The sequence below is a fragment of the Trachinotus anak genome, unplaced genomic scaffold (assembly GCF_046630095.1).
Source record: "Trachinotus anak isolate AG129_WGS33_773 ecotype Australia unplaced genomic scaffold, CSIRO_AGI_Tana_v1 ptg000001l, whole genome shotgun sequence".
NCBI lineage: Eukaryota > Metazoa > Chordata > Actinopteri > Carangiformes > Carangidae > Trachinotus > Trachinotus anak.
Window position 1 is genome coordinate 13,199,813 of NW_027273852.1, and position 14,370 is coordinate 13,214,182.

Consider the following 14,370-nt stretch of genomic DNA (forward strand, 5'->3'; position numbering starts at 1 on the left):
GGGGGACAGTAAAATCCTCTATCAGTTACAATTATCCCACGGTTACTGAGGAGTGCTCTGCAAGCATGTGTGTGACCTAGCCATCCCAAGTGTTGTGGGGGCGTGCGCCTGTGTGTGTGTGTGTATGACGAACAGGGAGAGCTAGCGAGACAGAGAGATGCTCAGAGTGGAGTGCTGCGTAAGCGTGAGTTGAATCTCTCCACCCTCTGGGACTGCGAATCCATGACAAATCATCCCGAGGGAATCAACACCAAGTCATTGAGTCTGTGTGTTTTAAATCTGGAGCTATGTGTAATGTGTCACAAAAAGTAAGTGTGCCCCCCCCCCCGCCTGCCACATAGACACAAACTGAAACTCTGCAATATGAATCATCCCTCTGGAAGAAGTGGAAGTGGACTGCACCAACTCACCGGGGGGAGGGGGTAAATCTGGCAAAAGACAAACTGTATGGTTGCTGACAACATCCAAGCCTCTCTACACAACCTTGATTGTGTCTCCTTTGGAAACCACACAGAAAATGTCAAGTTGTCCAGAAGTAATATTTGCAGGCCTGCTTTCTGCATCCACACAGCCACACATCCCTGAGGACTCCTGAGCCCCTGAAGCTTTGTACTGTAGATCTGTGATGTGAGCTGCACACACACACACACACACACTCAATGCTGGTTGGTGGTGGAGCTGTAGCTGTGGGATTTTGGGTCGTCAGCAGAAAGGGACACTTGCAGAGACATGCAAGGAGACCTAAGGAGAGCTGGGGAGGGGATACTCTGACACCCCCTCTCCTAGGACAAACAAACTCCCTCTGATGCAGATGTCTCTTCACCCCCGTCTTTCTTTCCTCTTTTCTCTGACACCCCTCTTGCTTCTGTGATCCCTCTGATGCAATCAGTTTTTTTTTTTTTTGTTTTTTTTTTTTTTTTTGCTTTCAGTATCACGGACTTCTGTGTTCTTCTCTCTGTATTGACTTTCCTTTACATCCTGACACTGTGTGTTCTGAGAGTGAGTTTATGTAACATATGTGTTTTATTTATGTCTGGTGGGTGAAGCTGGCTGTGATGGCAGCCGCCTGAAACCTCCACTGGTCGCAGCAGCAGAGGAGATAAAATAGGTGTGTGTTTCCCGGCACTGCTGCAGATTTATCTCTCTGCTTACGGCTCTGATTTTACTGCCCATCCCCTGGCCTCCACTGGATCCCATCTCCCTCCCTCTCTCTCTCTCTCTGCGCACGTTCTGGCTACTATAAATCTGCCCCGTTGCTCCATAAAGCTGCTTAGGGCATGACTCAACAAATATTAAGGAAGAGGAGAATAAATAAATAAAGGTAAATAAAAGAGAAACTCTCATTTGGAGGGAGAGACAACTTTTCTGCACACAAAATGGAGCCCGGCTGTAAGATTTTTACCTCAGTGTCTCTGTGCTGTAGACTTCCTGCCGGGAGTCTGTTGAGGCTCACTACATCACATCACACATACTTTTTTCTGTCTCTATTCCTCTTTCTTGCCTGGGACTCTTTTTTTGTGATAGTGGTGCCAATCCCTTGTGTGGCATAATATTAAAGGGAGGGAGGTGGGGGTCGGGGGAGGGCTGTATCACTGTTACATATCTAGATCAGCTTTTAAGTCCCAGGGAGGACTAATTAGCCTGTGAAAACAGAAGTACAGTCTTCTGTGGCTCTGGAGCAAATTTTTTTTGTCAAAAAGAAATTACCCCACTGTTGTCACCTGGGTTATTTTGGGTTGGGCTTAGAAACAAACTGCATAACAAACTGGGGCCATTGGAGAGTCAAAGAGCATCGTGGGAAATGTGCATACATTGGTAGCGTATGATTCAGAGATTGACCCATACCAGAGTCTAAAAGTCAGGATATCTTCCGTCTCTGCTGCTCTGATTTAGACCTTCCTTTTTTTAAAACCTTCTCTCACAGCTCTCCCAATTTTATGATAGTGCAGTAATAAAGGCGCCAACCCTTTAATACACAAACACACACGCACACTCCACACCACATGAAAACACTCACACAGCAAACATAAGACTAGACTGACAGTGAAGCTTTAAATAATTGCAGTTTCAAAAGAGGAGCCAACCCTTTCTTCAAAATCTCAGTGGAATCAAGATAGAGACAAACGCCACAAATAGCTGAAGGGCCTGCCTGCGTTGTGCAGCCTGTTCATGCAGGGGTGTGAGTGCGCTGACATGCGAGGCTGCGCTTGTCGGTTTATCAACGGCAGCAATTTTTCACTCTTGATCAGCCAACCATGGAGGCATTTTCAATGAACTATACCTGGGTTCCAATCGCATCAGATAGAAGACAAAAGGTAAATGCTCAGTGAATCATTGCACCGTCTTTGTCTCTGTCCCCACCCCCTCTTTTTCTGTCACATACACATCCAATCCCTCTCTGCTTTCCAGGCCTCGCAGTCTTGTCCCATTGGCTTCATCGTGACAGACACATTAGCCATTCACAGAGCGGCAAGCACCATGTGGACAGTGGACTGTGCCCAGAAATCAAGCAATATGCTGTCACAGAGAGAAAAAAACAAACAAAAAACAAACACAACCACAACCACATGCATATAGTCTCCCACGCACGTATGCACACATGATAGGCCCAACGTGACCCCACGTCAAAAAAGACAAACAACGGCACCAGAAAGCGGCTGCCTCTCCATGTGGCGAACCGGTGTATGGAACTCTGGCACCATATGGGCTTTCCATTGTTGACAAAACAGCCTTGGGACATTACTACCCACAATTTGCATATATGGAAAACACTTTTACAATTGTTTTTTTTTTTCTCTTTCCGCTCCTCCTTGCAAATAAAAGTGCCATCATCAATCTGCGTTCATTGCCTGGAGGTGTGTAGCAGAGGATTTGAAAAGTCATCCATTTCCTGTCATTTGGAAATGACAGCGATAGTACTGACTGCAGCTGCAGGAAATCCTGTGATGCTCTTACCTAGCTGCAGCTCCATATTGCTAATCTTGTTTTCCGAGGGAAACAGGATCTTTGGCGGCTTGTCGGTCAAAGGAGCTGAAAAGGAGAAAAGACACAGTTAAAATATGATACAAGATGAACCGACAATTCAGGCAAACTGTCACTGAGGAAGAATAGTGAGAATTTCAAATTGTGCTGTTTTTACGTTGCAGTATTTTCTTTGTATCCCCATCTGCTTTACATAGATTTGTAAGAATTTCAGAAGAGAGCACAGACAGATGTTATCTCCTACCTCCCATGTAAAATGAATAAATGTTCTGCTTGCTTCTTGTGTAGTTGCAGACACATTGCTCTCGAGTGTCTATAGATCTTTCATTCCAATCCATTCATCTGACCTACTTCTAATCATAAATACATCACCCTGTTGCCAAGAACTAGCCAGCATTTAATCAGCATTAGTGTTAGGTATCTGAAGAGCCATCATGGAGAGTCGGTGTGTGTGTGTGTGTGTGTGTGTGAGAGAGTGAGAGGGAGCAGCTGATGCTCTAATGATGCTAATCATCCATACGGTGGATGTCAGACCTGCTGCTGAAGTCCCTCCTCTTGGGAATGCAGCAGTTTTATTGTTGTTGAAAGCTTTTGTGTGTTCTGCGAGAAAGGCGGTGCTCTTTAGGGTTAAGACAACAGAAACAGGGTCTTGTAGATACATGACTGAAGACACACAAGGCGGGAGAGATGGAGAGTCTGTGTCAACATGGAAGATGAAGTGTTTTGATCATGTGGAGCTTTCACAGTCTTTCACAGAGAGATGTTTTTTTTTTCTTTAATTTTGAATGTGTTTTTTTAAAACTGTGTCTGTCCTCACACTCAATCTGTCACAAACATTCACAGCAAAGAGTTCATACTTGGGAGTACTAGGGCTTCATGATAGGGGTACTATGGGGTGAGGAGGTGTGGTACAAAATATTCAGCTTGTGCCAACTTAAAACAGCGTAATAATTTCACGATTCATGTGTGTTACAGTGTAGTCCAGTATTGTGATACAAGATTGTGTTTTGGTCTTGGTTTCAGAAACGTTACACCTCTACTTGGTGTCTGCTCAAAAGCACTTCATCAAAGTGTTGTGAGGTGTCTCACGTTTTGGTAAAAGTATCATAAAGACAGCATACTCGTTACTATAGCAATGACATACGAAGCTATCATGACATCATCTTCCATGCAACACACATTTGAAGAATGGAGGATATTGAAGGGATATCTATTACTACTAACAACTTTTGCCTTATGGAAAAGCAGAAAAGGTGAGTAGAGTGAAGTCAAGTTGAGGCCATGCAGTGGGAAAGCGCTAACTGAGTCCTTACAGTTCATGTGGGGATTTTTAAAAAAGTTTATTTATTTATTTAATAGAGATGATGCAATTTACCATAGTTCCAATACAGAGCAGAAAACTGCTGTGTTGCTCAGAGATTTTATAGCTATTGTTCATTTTCAACTCTTAGCCCCTTGTTGGGCTTTACATCTACAGTGTAACAGAACAAACTGTATCAAAGTATTGTCTTCACTATTAAATATGCATAAACAAAGCGCTCGAGGCTATCTTGTTTCTTCTTTATGATATATTTACTTGTGTATGTGTATTCTTTCTTCTTGCGGATTCACACACCAAGTCTTGTTTTATGATGATGCTGCTCAAAAGTCTGGAGACAAAACTGCAAATTTTTCTGGACCAGATCATGTGTTACTTTTTAATTATGTAAATGTCTGTTTTCTTGCTATCCTTGTTGAATGTACCCACATTCTTGGAGCTGCCAGTGTAGTATTCTTTGGACTTCAGACCAACAATTGTCATTATCTTGACAACAATGTGTTGGTGACGTGAATATTATTGCTGCTGTAATGCTAATTAGCATGACTTGTGAAAGTTTGCAAAGAAACGCAAAGATGATGAAAGAAACAAAATTAAAAATGGATATATTCATTGATTTGGCTACAGTCCAGTAGTGAACTCATGAGCTCTGACCACTTGGATCAGTGCCTCTCACCTTGAAGTCCCACCTTTTGTATCAGGGTGCAAGGCACATGTTACAGGTAAAGCTGTGCCATTTTTCCCACTGTGTCAAGCCACCACATGTAGTTTTAGTTCAATTATAAGAATGTGTTACTTTTTTTTTTTTGTTACGGACCATTTTTTGACTTGTGTTTATGTTGGTGTGTTGTGCTGACTTTGTTCTGGACCTCTGACCTCATGTTCAGTTCACCTACTTCATGACAAATATATGCACAACTGGAACCAATGGGGCCAGTCAGACTGGCCAATACCTGTAGACTCATAGTGCAGCAGCTGCACGACTGCAGTGCTATGCGTGCTCCCATTTATATAAAAGGAAAAAAATCAGTCATGCACATGTTCTTTCTCTGCAGATTTTAACACTGTGTTCGATTCAAACCTACAACACAATTTCCTGTTGCTGTGCCATTACATCATGAGGAAAAATTGGGGCATGTTAAGCTCATTATAACCCACATTTCACTGCTGGTGAGCATGACATGTTTGATATCATCGCAGACCTTAGATTTTCTTCATCTCTATGGAAATGAGTGCAGAACTTCACCGTTATAATTATAATACAGTTCTTACAAGATTGAGTCTGCTGCAACCAAATGTTAGATATATGGAGGTATGTATGGTGAATGTATTTATTTATGGTAATGACTCTATACATTCCATTTTGCAGTAGGTAAGATAGGAGGGATATGACATTTGACCACATGCACAGCAGCACACTACACAGAGACAAACACAAGAAAGTACTCACAGTGCATACAACCATATGCACAGAGGAAGGCAAACACTAATTCTGTACTTCCAAAAAAAAACAAAACCTTTATTGACTCAAAACAGAGGCTACTGCAACAGCAGACCTTTCAGGCATGTCTAATTATTTAGTGGTGAATTTGTAAAGATGGCTTATTCAGGCCAGTCTGTAACACGGTACTTTTCTTAAGACATTTCCTTAAGTGTTCTCACAAGCCCTCTTCAAGCCTTTACTTTATTATAAAACCTCTCTAACAAGCTGTTTGAAAGCCCTGCTCTGGTTTGGTGTCAGTATCTGGGAGGAAGAAGCCATGCAATGTTGCTGCGCTAATTCATTCAGCACAAAGTGTGTGGTCTTGTCTCAAGTGAAGCGCGTGGTCTTGGAGAGCGTTTGGTTTAAGGCTAAATGATAATATATTTAATTATTGATCAGGCTGTCAGAAAGATGGTTTCATGTAGACCAAAGTGTAAATGTTTATTATGTGTGAGTCTGAATGGTGTATCTTTGCTCAGATGTAGCACCTGCTGGTATGTAAATACTGACAGAGGAGCACTGTGACTTCTATGAGAGGGGCGGTCACGGGCTTTTAGGCACAACTGTTTGCACTGTTAATAGGTAATCACACAGCACAAATTACACTGGATACTGATACAATTTTAATTACATATCAAACTGCTATACATAATTACACAATGGGTGATCCTATAGCTAATTATGCACTAGGCAAACAAATGAGGACAAGCTGTGGATGGGAGTCGAGAGGGGAAGCAGATGTGGTAGGAGAACACAGATAGGATGCAGACATCAGTAGACCGTAAAGCAGAGCTGGCAAAATGGAGAGAATAAAAACAGGAGTGAGGATGGAAAGGAGAATTTATAAAGCTTAAGTGAGCCAGTCAAGAAACATACTTCCACTCATTTTTGCATGCAATGCTTGCCTCTGAAAATCTCATTATCTTAATTACCACTCCTTTATGGGAAATCCATCAATTATCATGGTTCAGTGGGGAGGGGGTGGGGGGCATTTAAAATGTGGAGGATTGGAAGCAACTCCTAACAAAAGGAAAGAGCCTCTGCTTGCCATTACCGGGCAGAGTCTGGAATTAAGCAACCATAGACAAAAGCAGGTAATTAAACATGCAAATATATCTGTTGAGTTGTTAACTTGGAAATTGATGTTTTATGTATCTTATTTCTAAAAGAAATGATTATATGCCATATTTTCAAGGTTAGAATCAGGTCTGATTTCCGCCCATGTATGGCTGTCTGCCACTTGTTAGACAAAAAACAGGCACTATTATGCTGTATTCATGTGACGGTGGCAAGTTCTAAATGGTGTGTACCACCTCCAGGTTGGGCACTGAGTGATATTCACTCCCTGCGTTGCTAATGGCAAATAGACTGCACACATACATCACGTCTCTAAGTTAACAGATAAAATGTTTTACAATCTGCCTCTCATTCATCCTTTAATACTCATGCAAGTCACCAGTGGGGACAAGGACACTTTAACATGTGGCGAGGAGGAACTGCCCCCGCCTCCCCCCAAACAAAATTAGGCTTGTGCAGAAACAGCAACTCTGCTTGGGAGACCTGGGTAAAGTTAGCTGCAATGTTTAAGCTCTAGCAAGTGTCTCTTCACTGGCACTGTGCAGGTAGGACGTGATTATCTTTAGGGGACCAGAATGGCTGGGCTGATATGCTTGTGCAAGCACACCAACCAAACTAAACGCTGATGTCTGAGTATCCCCAGGGCAGAAGCTATTCTCTGCAGCAAAGTAGGCTGAATTCATTTCAGGAGGTGACATTAAGGATCTCTGTAAACTCTTCAACCACGTGACAGTGGGGCTGTACCTTAGGATGGATGCTATATATATAAAGTTACAGGACATGTAGTACATGGAGTGGAAAATGACTGAGCTTCTTCTTCTGCCTAATTGTGTGTAAAATGTTGCATGCAGTGTGTGATGTGTGAAGTAATTGCAAAGCCTAAGATTCTTTGACACATGACAGTCGGTATGAAATAACTGCAATGTGAGTAGGTTTGAAGTGCTATTGAGGAGACGCTAAGTCAAGCATTGTGTGTGTGCGCGCCGGCCTACATGTTGATACGTTAACAGAGTGGGACTGTGTGGATATAAGCTTTGTGATCAGTCATCCATAATCCCATTTCTGCTTGGTGGCGGGAAAGCTCACTGGACTTTCCAGTTGGATTATTCTGGGTGACTGACTGTAGGGAAACAGCAAATTAATGAATTAAAGATGGAGCCGAGATACTTGGATCACTGGGCTTTTTCTGTTAGTCGTCTCATTTGTGGGGGTCGGTGTGGGGAATTTGAAAGGAAGAAATATGCTGTTGGCTAATTGGTGACAAAGGTGAAAACAAGAACAAATCAAACATATAAATCACTGCCACATGCAGTGTATGGAGACTGACATAGGTACTCACTTACCACTCAGGCATACAAATGGATATAGCACTTATACAGTCACAGTTATGGACATTCACACACACATACATTATAATTGGAAAAACACATGCATGAAGTCATGAACAAGGGCCTGCACTGGTCTCAGGAAATTAGCTCCCAAAGGTTTCCAGTATTTTACCAACAAAGGCCATGAAGCTTGAGAAAAAAGGCAAAAACAGACGGAAGGAGACTTCAGCAAACACTAAGTCCTTGTGAGTCTCCCATGACTGCTAAGCTTGACTAGAGAAGCCTCAGTTCTCCTCTACGGCTGGTAAACTCCTATATTGTACTGCAGGAGATCACCATATATTAACAGTGACCTTCCTCTGTACTGTTGTCACCTTTAAGCCAGTTTCATTACATTTTTGATGGTGCAATAACCATCCTGTATGATTCCCTTATAAAGTCACCTCTGAGTATACAGAATTCAATTCCCGACCTGACCGTTTCCCACATGAGAGAAGCTGAGCAGGGAGCTGGATGGTGTCATCCGAAGTAAGGTAATAAAAGCAATTATATTCATCCTCAACCACATCACGCTTCCCCACAGTGCACTACTGTTGAGCTCTCTAAGAGTTCTGCCTCTGGCAAAGCTGAAACACATCAAAGCAACAGGAGTGTGTGTTCTGTCCAGCAAATATGGCTAGACAGGTTCCTGCATCATAGTCACACACGCCGTTAAATGGCTGTCATCACCAAAGGTGAGAACAATTGGCCTCCTTTGGCTGAGCAGTCGGTCGAGCTTTTCTGACGAAGCAGCTCTCTACCAGACCTTCTGATAATGAAACATGGCAGAGATAACGCTGTTCAAAGTGGGGTTCCCACTGTGAGGCCTCAATAATCCATATCTTTGTGAAATAATATGATAGAGGACATTAAAAGCCAGGGCTTCATTTGCAGAATATGTTATCCAACTGATGGAAACTACATTTAACAATTCATTACCTAATAAGCACTATATGGGGACCAATTAAGGCTGAATTTGACCCAAAGAGGAGAAAACTGTTGGAGAAAGTGAAAGATGATGTGATACAGAGACAGAGACACAGAGTGAAGGGAACAGACTGAGAAAATGTGTAATCGATTGCTGGATGTTTACCATGATCCTGCCCTCTCAGCAGGTGTGTGTGTGTGTGTGTGTGTGCGTGTGTATGTGAGTGTACATATGTATACTTATGCTTGTGCATGTGCGACCACAGATCTTTGCCCCTTATTAACGCCTGATCAAATAATCTCACCGGTGCCCTGACGTCGGGCTTTCCCTCCTTTTACATGCATTTTACTATAACTCCACATGAATTAGACAATGAGGCTTCAAGTGGCTACAGAAATTAATGCTCAGGAAGTATACACCTCTGCACAATACAATAATGTATTACTCTCTACTTAAAAACCAACATAATTAAACTCGTCTTTATTTTTTTTTTTTCAGACTCTCAACAAGGATTATGTTTGATAGAAGGTTGATAGAACACTGTGTTCACAGCAAGAGGCTCAATTAAGCAGTGAGGTAATGTGAGGAGTGTTTGAAATGAATGAGGAGCATTTAATGGATCTATTGTTTACAGAACAGAGAGAGTCAGAGATGTCCTCAAGATTTCATGGTCTCTGCTGCGCCTCATAGTCAAGGAGGAAAAGGAAAACATGTGTGTAGTGTACATACATGTCTACAAACACAAACACAATAATTCATTCTCAAATTCATGGATAGCATAAAGACAAAAACTGGGAGTATTTGATGACTGACAATAGGTTTCTTTGTTGTAATTACACTAATAAAGCAGGTACAGTACCAGCAAACCCGGCAGTCTCCCTCTCTTCTGCTTCTCTGTCACATACTGTGTACACACTAATGCAACTCTGCCACCTACCACTCACACAGACAACTTGCCCAATCATCTCTCTTCCCAGTCCAGAGGGATCTGTGACACATATGGTGTACTGCACTCTGCTATGTTACAGTATGTTACAGTGACATGTGACTGTTGCAGCTTTACAGTTTCCAGATGCTCTGTCCCAAACAACTTGCACTTGTAGCAAAGCACAAGATCCATAAGGCAGAATTCAAACTATCTTTTTTTTTATAATGTTTAAATGTACTGCACAGTATAGTTAGACAACAACGACATTAGAAAACCTAATGAAACCACCACAGTGAACAAAGAACTAAATTTTGCTTTTGTGTAAACTCTGTGAGCGAGAAAGCAAATCTGCATGTTCAAACCCCACGCAAAGTGTGCGCTCCAAGCGTGTGCACTCATGCGTGTTTATGCGCTGGGAGAGAAGGCAGGCGTCTACAGAGAGAGAAAAACAAGGTGCGAGAGAGAAAGCACACACAGCATGATTATGATCTTCACAGGGTTATGTGTCTGTGAGGATACACAAAAAAAAAAAAAAAAAAAATGTTAGGACGTGATACAATTCAAGGTACAAATGAGTATGAATAAATGGGAGGGCAAACCACAACCAGCGTGTGTGTGTATTTGCTTTTGTCATTTGGTTAGATATGAAGTGGAAAGAAAAAAGATGAAGATGAAATTCAGGCTAGAAATTCAGAAAAGGATGGAAGAATACAAAAATAAAGAGGGTAGAAGGTAGAACTTGATGGGGAGGAGGCTCTTGTGTTTACAGTCACAGTCTGCTAGACTCATTGGAGGTATATCCACATCAACAATCCGTGTGGGTGTGGCGTGGCACAGACATCTCAGTCTGACTGCCTCTGACTCTTAACCTCTCTCACTGGAGTGGCAGAGTGAGATTTTTCTTTTTTATTCTGTCTCACCAAGAAGTGTGGCCCTTTCTCTCCTCTGTCATCTTTTCATCCTGTTGTCACTGTCCCAGCATAGTTTTTTTTACCTTTCAGTAAATCTTGCTGCTTCTTTTGTGAGCTTCTTTTCCTCTGCACTCAGCCCCAGCTTATGCTCCTGCCTCTCCCCGACAGCTTGTACGTGTTTGTCTGTGCAGTGTATCTTGGATAATATCGCTGTGAACTTTAATGTTTCCCAATGGGTGGAGTGTACACTACACTGTTCTTCCATTAGGGCTCGGCTCACAAACAGGGTGTACACATTCAATAATGCAGGCCAGTGCTTAACATCTGCCAGTGTGCAAAATCAGCACACACCCCGGGTAGCTGGTGTTACACAAATGCACACACACACACACACACAGATGCATACACAGAAGTCTTTACACATGCTTCTGTTGCGTACATAGGCTGCTGATCCTTGCAAGCATTCTCACAATCTAACAAGCGTGCACGACACACTCTCACACCGTACACACACTTTCCTGTCCACTGGGCTCTCAGATAACAGAACCCAGCAGTGGGGTGGTGATAACGAAGTAATTCCTGCTAAATAAAAGAGTAACATGTACAATGAATACACCTGTGTGGAGCTTATGCAGATAGGCAGAGCGGAGGGAGGGGAGGGGCTCGACAACGGAGACATGTGATGCAAGACCGAAAAATACAGACAACATTTTCAGAGGAGACAGATATTGACTGTCAAAACATCCAGCAGCAGGTCCTACAGTGGGCAATGACAGAGGATTAGCTGTCTAATCAGTGGCGATCTCTGCGGGCAATTCAGAGGGAAACCCTGGTGGCCTGGTGTCCATTCTGTTGCTCTGTCAGAGCAGGAGGACAAGGCTAAACCAGTCCACTGCAGGGGGGAGCCAGAGCAGGTGGACACACACCTGAGGGACAGGATTAACACAGTCCTGGCACATTACAATCAGCATGCACAGCCTATAATCCCACTGGAAAGGTGTGTGTATGTGTGTGTGTCTTGTTTTTTTTGCCATGCTCTATACCCGCCTCAGGTGTATCCAGGTGTGTAAACACACTGGCACTGCCAGTGGGACACCTGAGGTGGCACATATAGGGCTACATGAAGTAAGTGAGGAACAGATAGGCAGCCTGCAGGGTCACCTCACTGCCATCTGCTCCATCGGCTCCTTTTGACCCATCTCCACAGCAACCTCGGCAGATCCCAGCATCCATTGCTCCTCCTCATCTGTGTATAATAACTCTGTGATAAATGTAGACAGTCAAGACAAAAACTACTTCATCCAATTCACTGTCCTCTGTGTGCTATATACATGATTATTTAGTGCATTCTGCCGACAGACAGAATATGTAAATGAGTTTCCTACACTTGAAGCGTGGATTTCATGATCACATGTATTAGGTCTGAACACCACAACAACTGTGCTTCATACATGTATTATAAAAAGCAGAATTATATTGGTCACGCACAGTAAGTTAAAGTGCAGCGACTAAAGAAATGCAAAGAGCTCTATCTGCAAAGCAGGACTATTTTTATCATTTGAATTTGACACATAATATGCTTAAGTTCTGCATAGCTTCTGACACACTATCTACTGTGCCTCTATTTTATTTTATTTTGTAATTTATTGAGTTCGGCAGTATCAAGTTAAAGACATTCAAAGAACTGAACAGAACAAAGTCTTCACTTGATATTGTATATCCTGGCCTGTTTTTGTTGTTTGTATTTATTGTAACAATGTTCTGATACTGCCCTCTTGGCCTGGTCTGTCTTGAAAAAGATGTTTTTACTTTCACATTTTCTCTGATTTAATAACGGTGAATTGGAAATGAAAATGAATAAAATTTTTGCTTCCTCATCAACATTAACCCGGCTTATGATCTACATTTAATAAGATTAAAAAAGCCTTTATATATGTTGTACTAACTGAACAGGTTTGAATAAAGGAAATATAAGCTGCATCACAGCTTTTCTTTAATGCTTTACAATAACATTTAATGCAGTGGCCTATAGTATTTTCCCTACTGTGTGCATTGATCTGTTGTCTCAGGAAGGTTTGGAAGGATTTAAACGATGCTGTTCTTCTGGAGGAATTCCACATTTTGCACTTACCATTTAAAAGATGACCAAAAAGCAGTTTTAAAGATGAAAAACTTCAACAAGTGAACAAAGAGAATGTGTCGTTATTCAACATGGGAGAACTGTTTGTCGGCACGGCCAATTCCCTCAGCACACCAAATGATTTTTATATCTCCCTCAGAGCGACTTAACCGTTAATTGGCACCATGTTGGTTTTTTTCGATAGGGCAGAAAATGGATTTTGCTATGGTAAAACAGGTGGTGATGTTAGACAAGCTGATGAAGACAGCACGGACCACAAGCCACTTTCACTGTGAGGAGAGTAGCTGAGGTGCAGCAGAGACAGGAGTTGAGACAACTCGCCAGCTCTCGGTTTGTTCTGTCAATCAGCACAAAGCTTAGTGAGAACACCTCCATCTGAAAAACACAGAAATATTTGAGATACAGCGCAGTAGTGGTGCAATACTGAAAAATACGCCAAAATAGTCCCACTTTGTGATGGAATTGCTGGGCCTCTGTTTCTTACATAACACATTTGTCTTATTTGTGTTGTCCATTCCACCGCAGAGAAAACTCCTACATGCTGCGAGGTGCTGGTTAAAGTAAAGTGACTTCAAGACCGTCTTCTCAAGAAGAACGACAGCATCAGTTGTTTCAGTTAAGAGCTCCAAAACAACATTTGTTTATGTGCAAGTGACAAAGGCTTCTAGTGGCTGTAACAATAAAGACGAGGACAAGTCAGGAGATGCTACTGCAGGGCCACAAAGTGTGTGCAGAGAGGAGGTCAGAGTGGATGGACCGGTCAACAAAATGTCAAACTTTAACAGAAGACAGCAGTTTGTTTCCCATTTCCAGTTCCTGATGGGTTTTTAGAGCGTGACCACAGTCATTCCCAAACCTTGACCACATTTTTATTGTGGTCACCATGACAGCAAAGCACCTGTAACCGTAACAAGGTACTTACTCTAAACCAAACCACGATGTTTCCCTAAACCTCCTAAACTGAACCAAAGTTTAACCAAAGTACCGTCCCAACCATGAAACCACTTCATTTTTCAACAGATTCAACAGACAAATGAAGTCCCTCTGTGTGGACATTAACAAACAGTGTATGTTATTATCTAATATGGACGACTTATTGGATTTAAACAGTCTATTCAATAAAACAAAAACTAAGCAAAGCAGAGGAGATGGTATTACTTTAGCCAGGCACAAACAACACACACTGTGAGTGGAGCCACTCATGCTACACACACTCCTTCTCCTTGATGTTAGAGC

General features: G+C 42.3%; 1 protein-coding gene across 6 annotated transcripts in view; it reads right to left on the reverse strand.

Annotated features, from left to right (window-relative positions):
- The window catches only part of il1rapl1a (interleukin 1 receptor accessory protein-like 1a), a 254,557-nt gene that overhangs the window by 53,572 nt on the left and 186,615 nt on the right, over positions 1-14,370 (reverse strand). For all 6 annotated transcript variants that reach the window (XM_071478284.1, XM_071478295.1, XM_071478324.1 and 3 more), the window contains one exon: positions 2,956-3,030. In XM_071478284.1, the coding sequence (XP_071334385.1) occupies positions 2,956-3,030 (75 nt within the window). The remainder of the gene's footprint in view (positions 1-2,955; positions 3,031-14,370) is intronic.